We start from the raw sequence: 12,580 nt of genomic DNA, 5'->3' as shown, positions 1-12,580 counted from the left end.
TTGCACACAATTTTAGTTTCATTCCTTCAAAACTTGTGGAAGGACAGACAAAACTGCAGAAACACTCAATAAAACAGACTGAATTCTGTAAAGGTTGACCTGAATGTCAGATGTAAACAAAGTCTATACACTGAACAAGTGTAAATTTGTTTTCGAATGTCTTCTGGATGAATTTGTTCTTACCAAAGCAAGCAATGTTTCCATCCAGTCCTATATATTTTAAGTCATATTTGGCAGCTTCATTCTCTATGGGCTCATTTTCAGACTTGTCATCCATGGCAAATATTTCTTTTTGCCTAAATTCTGCGTTGTCATCAAAGTTTATCTTGGCATCGAAGCAAACAACTGGAGGAGAAAATAAAACAACACCCAGGAATTTAGAGTTTACAGTCAACCAGAGCTTCTGAAATATTGCAGCTCCTCCAGCAGCGAGGGGGAGGCTGCTTTGGGAATTTGGGAATCCAACACAGGAGCAGCTGAAGTTCCAGCACTGAGTCCAGCAGGAAAGGACAGGTTTTCCATAAATCCTCCACTGTGAAAAGGAACAGCAAGATCTCCACAGCACACAGGAAGATCTTCTGTGTTTGCTACAAACAAAGTTCCTGTGTGTTATGAGGGCAGTTTTTGTGATTTGGACAGCTGGGCTGCAGCAGTGACACAGGAGAATTTACCTTCCATATTTTGAAAGAATAACAGATATAGCAGATAACACCAACCCAAAGCCATGCAGTCATTCAGAGTTGAGCAATACAAAATGCTTTCCTTAGTAATATTTTGAATTTCTGATATTATTAACTATACATGCATTATTTCATTAAAGACCTTAAAAAACCTGATGCCAAATATGTTAAAAATTACCAAAGATTAGTTTTAAATAAAGAAAATTAGGAAAGTAAATACAAACCTTCTCACTGATATCAACATCCACTATGTTTATAAAAACAAATGAAGAAGTTGCTAAATCTGACTACATGAAATAAAAGATACAAAGGACTGTCTAGAAGCCCCAATATTCACATAAACACAGCAGCAACAGAAATGCCTGTAGAATGTTATTTGCTTATTTTCTGACTCATTATTTCTAAGGGTTTGCATAGGCAAATGCCTCATTAGATTAAAATGTTCTAAGTAAATGTAAGACTATATACTTATCATATTACTATGCAAGTAATTTCCCTTGTACTATGTTCAGATTATAATTACTGACTTAAGCATAATTGATTTCTCAAGACAAACCAATCAAATCTAAGTGCTTTAAATGCTGTGTCCACAAAAATCTAATAGTTTTTCTATCTGCTGGTGTTTTTTATTCACATTGCCATTGGGACATGTCCATGGTACCTGGGCACGTGTTCATGAGCATTGCACACATCTGGAGGTCAATGGCAATTAAGAGGAAAATTTCAGTCTGATGGAAATATAACTCTGTTCAATATACAGTTCCTTAACTTAGGAAAAAATAGCTAAGGAAACAGCAAATAAAACATTTACACAAGTAGGAGAGTCTCAGCTGTATATCTTCATTTGCATTGGGTTTTCTTGTTTTGGTTTTTTGATGTTGATTTTTTTTTTAACATTTGACTTGCAACTGATAACAGATTAAATTAAAGCTATCAAATTTCACTTCAGTGAGTGCAGTTTCAGAAAATTGTTCATGAGTGTGTATAATAAATCTCTTGGAAGAGTCCAGATCTTAGCTGGTCAATCATCATGTGGGAATGTGTCAAAAGCAGAAATATCTGCAGTTCCTAACATGCTTCTAATGCACTAGAGCTGCTTTAATTATTTTTTTAGCAATTAAATAAGATAATTTTTCTTCTTCAAGCTTTCAGGTGCTTAAATTGCTAAACCCACTCAAAGCTAGAGTACAACTGCAGTTTCAGAGTTGTTTACCTTACACACAAACATCCTCCATGTCACATTAATAGAAACTCATTTCTACAGAACATTCATCTTTAACAAAAGCCATGCTGTACAAAGTAGCAGCAAAAACACGTATTAATATTCATCAAACCATTTTCAGTATCAAAAGCACATTGTTACATGTATGATAGATTATACAAATGGATTTTTCTTCCAAACAAATATCAAAGAATGCTCCAACACTTATATTCATGAAGTACTGCTGTTGTTTTTGTTAGCAGTGTAGGATTTTTGTCATCTGCCAATTCAACAGTTTACACTGAGAGCAAACAAAACAAACAAGCAGACAACAAAAAAGGGAAGTTTCAGGCTTCTGACCCATTAGTGTTAACAAATAATTTGCTAGGAAATTAAATAAGGAAATACATACAACCTGATGGAAATCCACAAAAGGGATAAACACAAAACACAGCAAGAAGTAAATCCATCTTATCCATTACTTTGACAAGAATCATGAGCTTCATACAGAGACTTATATTTTATCATTAGGAAGAGCTGCATTAAGCTACTCAAATGTTGTTCCATTTTCTTTATCTTTATTCTTCTTTAAATAAATTTCAGATGGAGAAACTGCTAGCAAAACAGGAATAAGCACAGGAAGACTCCTGTGCATTTCTGTGTGCAAGAAGCCTTTCACAGCTTGAAACCCACTCTGTTTCTGCTCCTCAGCTTCCTGGATGCAAACCACATGGGGAAAAACCTCGGAGAAAACAGCACAAAAACTCCTACCATGCCTCAGATTAAGCCCTTCTCACTAAATATGCACAGCCAGTCCAGGAGAGCTAACTTGGTAACTTATCCAAACTTTTATTTCCACAGAGCCACCTTGCAGAACTCCAGCAAGGATCCAGCAAGGTGAGTGCCACCACGGCTCTTGCCAATTTTCAAGGACCACATTTTATTTCCTCTCATTATTTTCTGTCCTCTCCCTCACTTGCCTCTTCTTGCACACCAATTTCCCCTCTTGGCACACATCAAATAAGCCTTCAGCACCTCAGTGAAATGGAAGAGTGAGGAGGTAACTGTGATCCCCCTGGATCAGCCCTACCATATTTCAATATCCCACAGGCACCTTTAGTTCCTCTGCTCTTTACCTTTGTCCAAGTTACTTGGACAAAAATACCAAATGGAAGGAAAGGTTTCAGCTGGAATACCAACTATTATAACGAGGTGACAGCTAATTCAGCCCCTCAGTTTTACCCTGCCCCTTCTCAGCCCTGTAGTCATGGTGCAGGAAGATCAATGACCCTTTTTCTTCCCAAAGGACGTGGCCAAGTGTCTGTTTCAGCTGAAATTTGTCCTGTGCTCTAGTAGACTGCAGTGTCATGCACTTTAAAATTTTAATTATCCCTATGAAAGCAAACACAAAAGAACAAGTTTCTTTCCACACAATCTCAGTAATTCTAGCAGCATCAACACACACACACACACACACACACAAAAACCCCTCAAAGAACCTCCACAAAACAAAATCAAGAAAACCCCAACTTTGAACATGAGCAGAAGAGCAGAAAATGTTCCTGTCTCTCACCAAGCAGAACATGTAGTAGAAGTCAATACTTCCAGTATTTGGATGAAACAACAAAAGGTATTGAAATATAAAATCTGCCAAGGGAATATTTATGAATATTGTTTAAATTACATTACAAAATTAAATTAATGCAAAGCTGCTGCTACATCCTTCTATGCAATTTAATTTATAGTTTGCATAAATAAAGAATTATAACGCATTCATTTGTTTCCTTCAATTTCTTACCTTGCCCTTCTGGAGTTTCACCAAAGGGATTGACTTCAACCTGAGTGGCATCAATTTTCAAGAAAAGATTATACAGCTTCTTAATTTGATCTGCTGCCTAAATGTGATCAAATGATTTACAATTACCACACAGAAAAATAAAACTTCATGTTTTCAAGGCAAAGGTAGACCATTATAGATTATTTTTTAAGTATTACATTGCACAGTAATTCTAGATAATTACTGCTTTTATTTCTGTTTTCTTAACCATATTCATATAGTCTCTTACACTGTTATAATGCAGTATTATGATACTGGGTAAGATTTAGTAAATATGCATTTAAATATACACAAACTGGAGATTTTCTACAAAAGAGACAGTGTAATTACTGTGACAAGTTTAATTTGGGAAGTGACTGAAGGCACCAGCATAATGAAGTGTTCTCTGATACACCGAGATCCGAGTTGCATTCACATTAATCAGTCTAAAGTCAGAAACCACCAAGTAGCTTGTGCACTCTGGTGACTTCAGAAAAAATACCTATTTCTCCTTCCTACATCAGTCTGGAAATTTTTCTTGAAGAACTTACATCTGAAGCATGCCTGTTCACTCATTACAAGATACTCTTGCTTGTTCCCTACTACTCCTCACCACCTATCTCCATGCCTGATTCTGTGGCTGAAAGTATCACCACTGACTACTAATTTCCAAGTCTTTTGTTCTTTTAATATTTTTCCACTAATAGAACTACTTAAAAACAGCAACATGAACGTGTATTAAAAAATCCCTTTGGTTCATTGCACACTGTGAAACTATTAGCTGAAATAAGTTTGCAGATGAAGTGCACTAATAAAGAACCACTCGATTTTTTTCCTCTCATTACTGATCAGCTAACTGAAATACACAACCCAAAAATACTTGGGACCTCTCCTGATAAGTAAAATGAATTAGAATAAGGAAAGCATAAGTCAGGCTTTCCCCTACAAGGTCTATCATGCAAAAGAAAACATTACAAGTGCAAAGATTCAACCCCAATGCCAGTTCTGCCCAGAGAGGTTGGGGAGTCCCCACTCCTGGAGTGTTCCAGGCTAGGCTGGATGGGGCTTTGAGCGACCTGATCTAGGGGAAGGTGCCCCTGCCCAGGGCAGGGTGGTTGAAACTGGATGTTCTTTAAGGTCCCTTCCAACCCAAACCACTCTGACATTCTGTGATAAGATTCTTTAAAGAGTCACAGCTGGGAAGCAGCACAAATTCCTTGGGAAGCCTGCCCTCCTCAAGAGTTATCAGTTAAAGCATTCTCACTGGGTTTGACTTTAAAATACCCCATCAGCTGTGAATGTGCAGCAGCTTCCTCGGCACAAACCCTCAGGCTGACAGAGCACCCCAAGAGCACAGGGGGGGCTCTCAGCAGGGACACTGGGAGGCAGCCCCACCATGAACCCCACATTGGCTCTGGGCCACCTGGAAAGCTGCTGCTGGCACAGTGCTCTGCTGCAATTGCGCCAGAACACCAGAATCACTTCACTTTTATTAAGGGCTGCTCCATCTTTCAGCACCTCTCTGAATCAGGCAGCTTAATGTCAACGCTTCCCTTTCTCAGGGTCTGTAAGAACTGAGCCTCTTCAAGCAGAAAATCCCAGCCTAGAACTAGAGAATGTATAAGTAAATACCAGGATTTGTCTGGATAAAAACTATGTCCCTGTGCTTCAGTAAATTCCTTTTAGTCGACTGCACGAGGAAAGAAATGCATTCCGGCAGTATTATTTAAATGTGTTGTTTAAAAGTCCATACATATTTGCTGTTAATTATTAAGTAACAGAACTCTTCAAGGGTTGAAAGGTTCTACATAATCATTCCTCCTCATTATATATACAGCTAAATCTTCAAATGTGTGTTAATCAACTTAATCATTATGCATTTGTTAATTGCATGTTAGGATAGAAAAGAATTAAAACTGCTGAATTAAAAATAAAGGAGTTCTACAAAAATGAGTTTCTACTACAGAAAAAAACCAGGCCAGCTTAAATGAGCTCTCTTCTCTTCTGTCCAAAATTATGTACATAGGCAAATACATATATTCAAAACATATATGCACAGAAAAGAGATACTGAAAATACAACATGCTGTCAGCCTTTTGTTTTTTTAGTTGAAGAATAAGAAAATTTTAAAAGGTTTCAATCACAAAGCCAGGTACACTTTTATTTCTCCTTATCTTAATGGCCAATTTTCAAAACCAGCTCTACCCATGCCATTCACAGAGCTCCAGTGGAATTCCAGTGAAAACAAAGGAATCCCACATGGTGGAACAGCACGTTGCCATCAACTGCTTCAATGACAGGGGACTCACACTTCAAAACTAGAAGGAATTTATTCAAAATGCTAAAGCCTAATGACAATTACGTAGGTGCAATTTAGTATTTAGAATGTCAAAATGATCCTGATTTAATGGACACTTGGCCTTTCCTATTGGGAAACATTTAACATAGAGCTGGGCTAAAAAGTCCTCAGCCTAAAGCCAGGGAGTGGAGTCAAGTTACCTGCTGCTGCAAAGGTCCTTGGAATCCCAAATTTTTTGCCATCTGCAACGCCTGATGATCCTTTATGCCTTCAAAAATATCTATTTCCTCCTGCAACAGTAACATGCATGAACATAACTAAATATTCAATCAGAATGGAGGTTTATGGCTTCAAAAGGAAAACACTTAGTGTACATGTGCAAATTAGTAATTAAAGCCTGGCTGTTTGCCAAGGCTCACCGAGACTGAGGCTATAGCAGCTGCCTATAGGGGATGTTATAATTACCACACTGACTATGAAACAGTCCTTCCAAAAAATACAGAATTCTTCAGGGTGGCACGCTGACAAGACAACGTGACATCAGTTTTCACTTTTAATTACTGTACAGATGGCATTGACGAATATTTAGTCTGCTAATTTTTATGACACATTCTGGAATATTTTCAAGGCAATGAGTGTCACTGCCCAGTAACACTGTGAAGTTTATATGATTTTTAAGTGCACATTAAATATTTTTACAATTTTTTGAATAATTATACTTGATCGTATCAATTATTTTCTCAGGGGAATAGCTTGTCTACTTGTTATCTTGCCACAGTAACTTAAAAAATACTTCAGTGTAGTCATCATTAAGAAAGTAATTACAACAGCTGTATTTCAGATGCAAAAGTCTTGCAGGTACAAAAAATAATTAACAACTCTGTCAATTAGAGAAAAACAGCCACAGAAACAATAAGAATATTGGCATCAACCCACCTGTGAAAAAATGGTGTACCTTCCTGAAAGTGAAACTCACTCATAAAACATTTCAGATATGAAGTTTAACATATCACATAACAGCCAGATTTAAGATCTTTTTTAATTGGAAAATTCAAGTAAAATCAGATGTTAAGTATGCTTAATTTACTAGATGACAGATATGATCCTGTATTTGATGAAACACTATTTTTATGGATCTTCCTGTCTCCTTTTTACACAGAAGGAAAAATCGGAGGAGAAAGCGGGGAAATATTATTTTGGATAACTGACAGAGAAAATTGTTATTGTAGAACATTATTCCAATACCTTAAAGATAAGTTCTGGGCTAGTTACTGCAACTTCTTCTATGTCCACACCACCTTGTGGACTGCCAACCATGACAGGTCCATTGCAGGCTCTGTCCATCAGAATTGCAAAGTATGTTTCCCTGGAAATGTCCAGTGCTTCTGCAACCATCACCTAAAAATGGATAGAGGGAAGAAAAGAAAACACCAGTGTTTCTGACTGGTTCTTCTGCTTTGCCTTAAAATGCAGCACTTTGTTACTTGCTACCCTGAAGAGAAGCATTGGTTTCACTGCTTTTACTGCAGTACTACAACTCTGTGACCTTTTTCCCAAGAAATGCTCTCTCCTTATGAAAGAGATTCCTCTAATGCTGCTCTTCTCACCGGGGCATTCAGTGAGCAAAGTAAACCAGGAACACCTCAGTGCTGGCGTTTTTCCAAGAGTTGCTGCCCTGTCCACACTGCAGACCTCTATATTACCTTTTTATCCCAATAGTTTGAGATAATTCTTGATTATCAGGACAGTAATTCTTGTGCCCAGAAAGACTTGAGTCCCAAAGGACTCGGTGTGCAGATCACACAGACAGAAGGACTGGCATCTTGGTTTTTGGCTGCATCTCACCAGCAGTGCTGCTCCTCACCAGAAAATCCTCAGGCTTAATTTCTCTCTCCTATTCTGACCAATGGCCACCCAACCCTTATAATCCCTGCACTGAATTCCTGCCCCACCCAAGTATTTCCAAACAAAATGGGTTTACAGGTAATTCTGCCATCCAGCTTTTTGCTTTCAATTTAGAGAGTCGAGCAGATGTGTGTCCTTCAGATACTGGCACAATCTAGAAACACAGATATCTGTTTTTGTATTTATTACTATAAGCTACAGAGCCATTTTGTACCAGTATCTGACAGACACCACAGCACAAAACAGAAAGATGATTCAAATCCCATGTTTGGAATCTACAAGCACCACATTAAAAGTGTTGGAAATTGGCCATATAAAGTCTTTGCTACAATTTTTTCCCTCCTCCCAAAAACAAGACAAGGTCCTTTCCATTTTAGTATTACAATAACTGTACCTTCCTCCTCATCTGAACTGTTTTTGCAATAACAATAACTATTGAAGCAATTTCAGAGACTGAGTAGTTTTACACTTGCAAAGGACTCACAAAACTGTTTAGCTATAAGAATACTAAATTTCCTAAAACATTCTTAATTTTAGGAAAAAAAAATCTGCACATGATGATTAATAATTGTTTCCTGCGATCATAACAGATGCCATAATCAAAGTTGCAAAGACTGTAGTTCTGCTCTGCACTACAGTTTTGCTTTTTAATCTGAAAGTGAAGCAGCCACCTCTGCAATTTAATTAGCATGACATTCTTTCTTAAGAGAGCTACTATTTCCCACCTTTCAATGGAAGAGGTAGAAATCAGGACAATCATTTCCCAAATATCAATATAATTAAGTAGGATTAAGTGGCAACATCATTCTAACAAGGTCTGTTTCTGAAGTGACAGTTTTGAACAATGACTGCAGACAATGAATACACCACAGGGAGAAATTCCTTCTCTCAGTCAGCAGATCCAAGAAGCATTTTCATACTTGCAGCCTTAAAACTCTGCCTACCTGGCACAAGGTGCTCCATCAAACAAGTATTCCTGGGGTTTTCATAGTTCAAGGGCTATAAACAAGAAAGATGCACTATACTTTCACCAAGTCACATTTTTGACAGTCTGTTCCACAGTACATAAGAAAGAATGTAGGGACTTTCTGCCAGGCAGTAGGTATTAGAGAAGAGGGGGGAAAAAGGTAAGAAACAAGGAATCAAATAAAGCCAGCAGTGTTCAGAACTGAAGGAAATATGAAATTTCTTTATGGTGTTTTTGTCTTGGAAGAAATTTGCTTTGTAGTAATTTTGTTTCCTTCTACTTCACTTTATTCACACAGCATAGGGGGATGTAAAGGAATAGTTCAAATAAGCAACTGTTCAAAAGGAAATTAAAGAAAGCAGGGTGAAGGAGAGAACCAAGAATGCAGAAAACTACTGTACTACTTAAAAGCATCTGCCTATTTTAGTCTACTACAGAGGGATGCTAAAAGACAACTTCAGAGACATAGCTTGGCTACCTGCCAAGATTTGTCAAATTAACAAGCAAGGACAGGGAAAGCATCCTTGATTTGCTACTATTTTTACCTGCATCCATGTTTCCACCTTCTTACATATCCTGCATCAATGTATCTGAAAAATGTGAGTCAGTTGCTTTAGACATAAGTCAGATAAAACCAACTGGTCCTTCTGGATCTTGTCAGAGCTGTTCAGTTTCCACAGAGCTCAGGGTCAGGGCCAGACTTAGGATGGGAATACACTCAACAAGTTTTGAGGAATACATTTGCAGGCACAGCAGGTGGAACTAACATTATTAAATCAAGTATCTTCAACTGAGACTTCCAACCAGAGTGACTGTCCTCACTGTTGCTAATTAACAATGTCAACATCATCAGATACTTTTCTGTCTTAATTCAGAAAACTACTGAGAGTCTACTTTGCAGGAGGCAACCTTAGAGTAAAAACCGTCAGATTGTGAAATATCTCTAATTCCTCCCAACAAAATAACTTTCCTTCACCATCCTCCCCGTTTGATGCAGGGCAAAGCCAGGGAAATTGGTGTTCCAGGTCTTTAAATATCATTTAAATCTACCTATCACTCACACGACAGAACTAATGCAAACACACTGATGAACAGTTAAGAACAGCGCAATCGAATCTACAGACTGTTGACTCTTCTCACATTTAGTCTGTTTTGCTTTTGATAAAGAATATGACACATCATTATCTGTTTACCATATCATATTTATATTTAAAATATCTTTTATTTATATTTAAAATCAGTTTTCATTAAAACTTTCTGACAACTGTAAGCTCTCCTTCTCTGGAAAAAATAGTTACCTAAAAGTTTAAGTCACACATCTAATGTCACGAGGGTAACTTTAACAGCTTTTCTTAAACAGAATCAAATATGCAAAGTGTTCATTCTGTTATTGCTTGGAGAGAAAAACACAGGTAGTGAATTCTCAGGTTGTCATGATAAGAGAAGACTGTCATCACAGATAGCCAGGCTCTCCAAATTCCAAATGCCATAAGAGGATTTTATGTAAACTCACAAAACAGGTTCCAAGTTATGAGGGAATTGAAGAGATTGCTATTAATTTGAGAAACATCAATCTGAAAAGGCACAAACACACTTTAAATTCTGCAGCAGGTACACAAGCTGAGAAAGAAGGCTGAAACCATCATTTTCTGTTTCATAATTATTCTAATTGTAGAAAATGTCTGCCTTTTACACTTTCCTTACAAATAGATGTAGAAAGTACGTGACTTCCACTCCCTGACTTGACACTAGATCATTGATTGCCTCACAGAAAGCGATATAATAAATATTTTCCTTCTAAAAAATAATTTTTTAAAACATAGGAGTATTTTAAACCACTCAAACTATCCAGAACACCAAATAGTTTAAAAAGCACAAATCCTTTTCTTTCTGAAATGCAATTTCCTTAAGTACATGTAGAACACAAACTCTTCCATACATGCAGAGAGAAACGTGCCTTGAAATAGAAAAATGCCAGTGATTTGTTCTCACCTTCCCCACTGCCCTTAGCAAGCCCAAAGAGTCTGCCTGGCATTTTCAGTGCATTACATTCCCACTGCATTAAATGATATCTCAGACTTAGTGTTTATAAACTAAATTTATATGTTTAATAATATTACTGTAGTTTGCCCCTTGATTAAAATGTCAGTGTTTGATTTTGTAGTCCTGACACCACAAACCTGAGTGCCTCAGCTCCTTTAACTATCTTTAATACCCCAACATGAGCTAACTTTGTAAATGAGAAATTCTTTTAAAACAGACATCATTCTGCTGGGAAACAGTTTTCTGATGAAGTAGTGCATAATTTTAAACATGCTTTCTTCACTATCAAATAAGCATAACATTGGGCAAACTGAATTAATTTAAAGCAGGGTATATGCTCTTACCATTAATTACTAAGAATCAAGAACTCAATTCCAAAAAGTATAAAAACTAGTTAAAAGCTCACATACTTTTAAAAGCCAGCTCTGTAATCAGGATGAAAGTCTATGAGCAAATCATCAGCTTCTCCCAGTGAAAAGCACCAAACTTGTTTACCATGGATCAGCATTAAAATACCAGTCTCCCTGGAACTCTATAGCAAAGGAAAAATACAGTCTCTCAAGGCTGTGCACAATCCTGTACCACCAAAATAAATATCTGAAGTTCAGTAGTGCAAACTTCACCTTAAACTTCACCTCTGCACCAGCTGCTTGGTCCTGCCCACTGTTCATTCACACAAACAACATGTGGAGGAGGAGAAAGGAACCTCAAGTCAAATATTGTATAGCTACATGGCACTAAAGTCATCCAGATATAAATCCTTTGAATAATCCAGGTCAAAACTCCTCCAACAACCGTACCCTTCTTCCACTTCTATCAATTTCAAAGAAAATTTGAATTTCTGTTCCATAACTGAATCTGTCAATGATGAACAGGCTTGCACTCTGACAAAAAAGTGGAATTTCTGTATGGATGTATTCAAGGCAGGCCAACTAGGGCAAAAAGAATAAAAACAAAGAACTTACAAAAGAAAGCTGCTTTTACCATACTAATTTTCCCAAGCAGAGTGCCTTAATATGGAAAAGGTATATCCTGTCTTATATCCTTAGTATTATCAGGATCTCTGACAGACATGCCTTAATGGTAATACTGAGTCTCCTATTTTAATATATAGTATTTTTTTTAAGAACAGCTCTGAGGAGCGGATGGAAATCTGCTCTCCTTGCTCCCCAAGAGAAGAACTGCCTGAACACTTTCCTCCACCCTCATTAGACAGGATCTTTCCAGACAGGTGTTCCTTCCCCTTCTATGCTAATACACCAAGCTGTTCACAGGATATTAAATGTGAACTGCAGCTCCTTCAGCTCATGCCAAATTAATTCCTGGCATCAGACAAAGTGTGGCTCTTGACTACTTACCTGTATGAGGATTCTTGCTCAGTCAAACAAAGCAAGAGATAAAAACAGATACAGCAGATAGGTAATTGCCAGGATTTCCTGACTCAGAAATTTACTAATTTGAAGGAGATTCTTTGCTTCTCTTATTTAGACCAACACAGAGCAAATAATTTATGCTGAAGTGAATCTTGGTGCCCTGCAGAAAGCACCATCCTTGGAAAATTAACTCCCATGTTCATCTGGTACCTCAACCACTACCACGAACATATTTTAGTGTGTATCTGCAACAAGTAGAAAAAAATCTACTGTTGAGACACTTTTTTTCAGTTGAG

At 37.4% G+C, this 12,580-nt stretch overlaps 1 protein-coding gene across 1 annotated transcript in view; it reads right to left on the bottom strand.

The window, feature by feature from the left end:
- SUCLG2 (succinate-CoA ligase GDP-forming subunit beta) overlaps positions 1-12,580 on the bottom strand; it is a 106,240-nt gene that overhangs the window by 45,608 nt on the left and 48,052 nt on the right. The window contains exons 5-8 of the mRNA XM_041426039.1: positions 7,242-7,394; positions 6,197-6,286; positions 3,680-3,776; positions 184-345 (exon numbers count right to left, since the gene is read on the bottom strand). Of these exons, the coding sequence (XP_041281973.1) occupies positions 184-345; positions 3,680-3,776; positions 6,197-6,286; positions 7,242-7,394 (502 nt within the window). The remainder of the gene's footprint in view (positions 1-183; positions 346-3,679; positions 3,777-6,196; positions 6,287-7,241; positions 7,395-12,580) is intronic.

Source organism: Onychostruthus taczanowskii, unplaced genomic scaffold, assembly GCF_017590055.1.
Source record: "Onychostruthus taczanowskii isolate IOZ18803 unplaced genomic scaffold, ASM1759005v1 scaffold9, whole genome shotgun sequence".
Lineage (NCBI taxonomy): Eukaryota > Metazoa > Chordata > Aves > Passeriformes > Passeridae > Onychostruthus > Onychostruthus taczanowskii.
The sequence above is the reverse complement of the archived record's forward strand: the minus strand, read 5'-3'. Positions and strand labels throughout refer to the sequence as shown.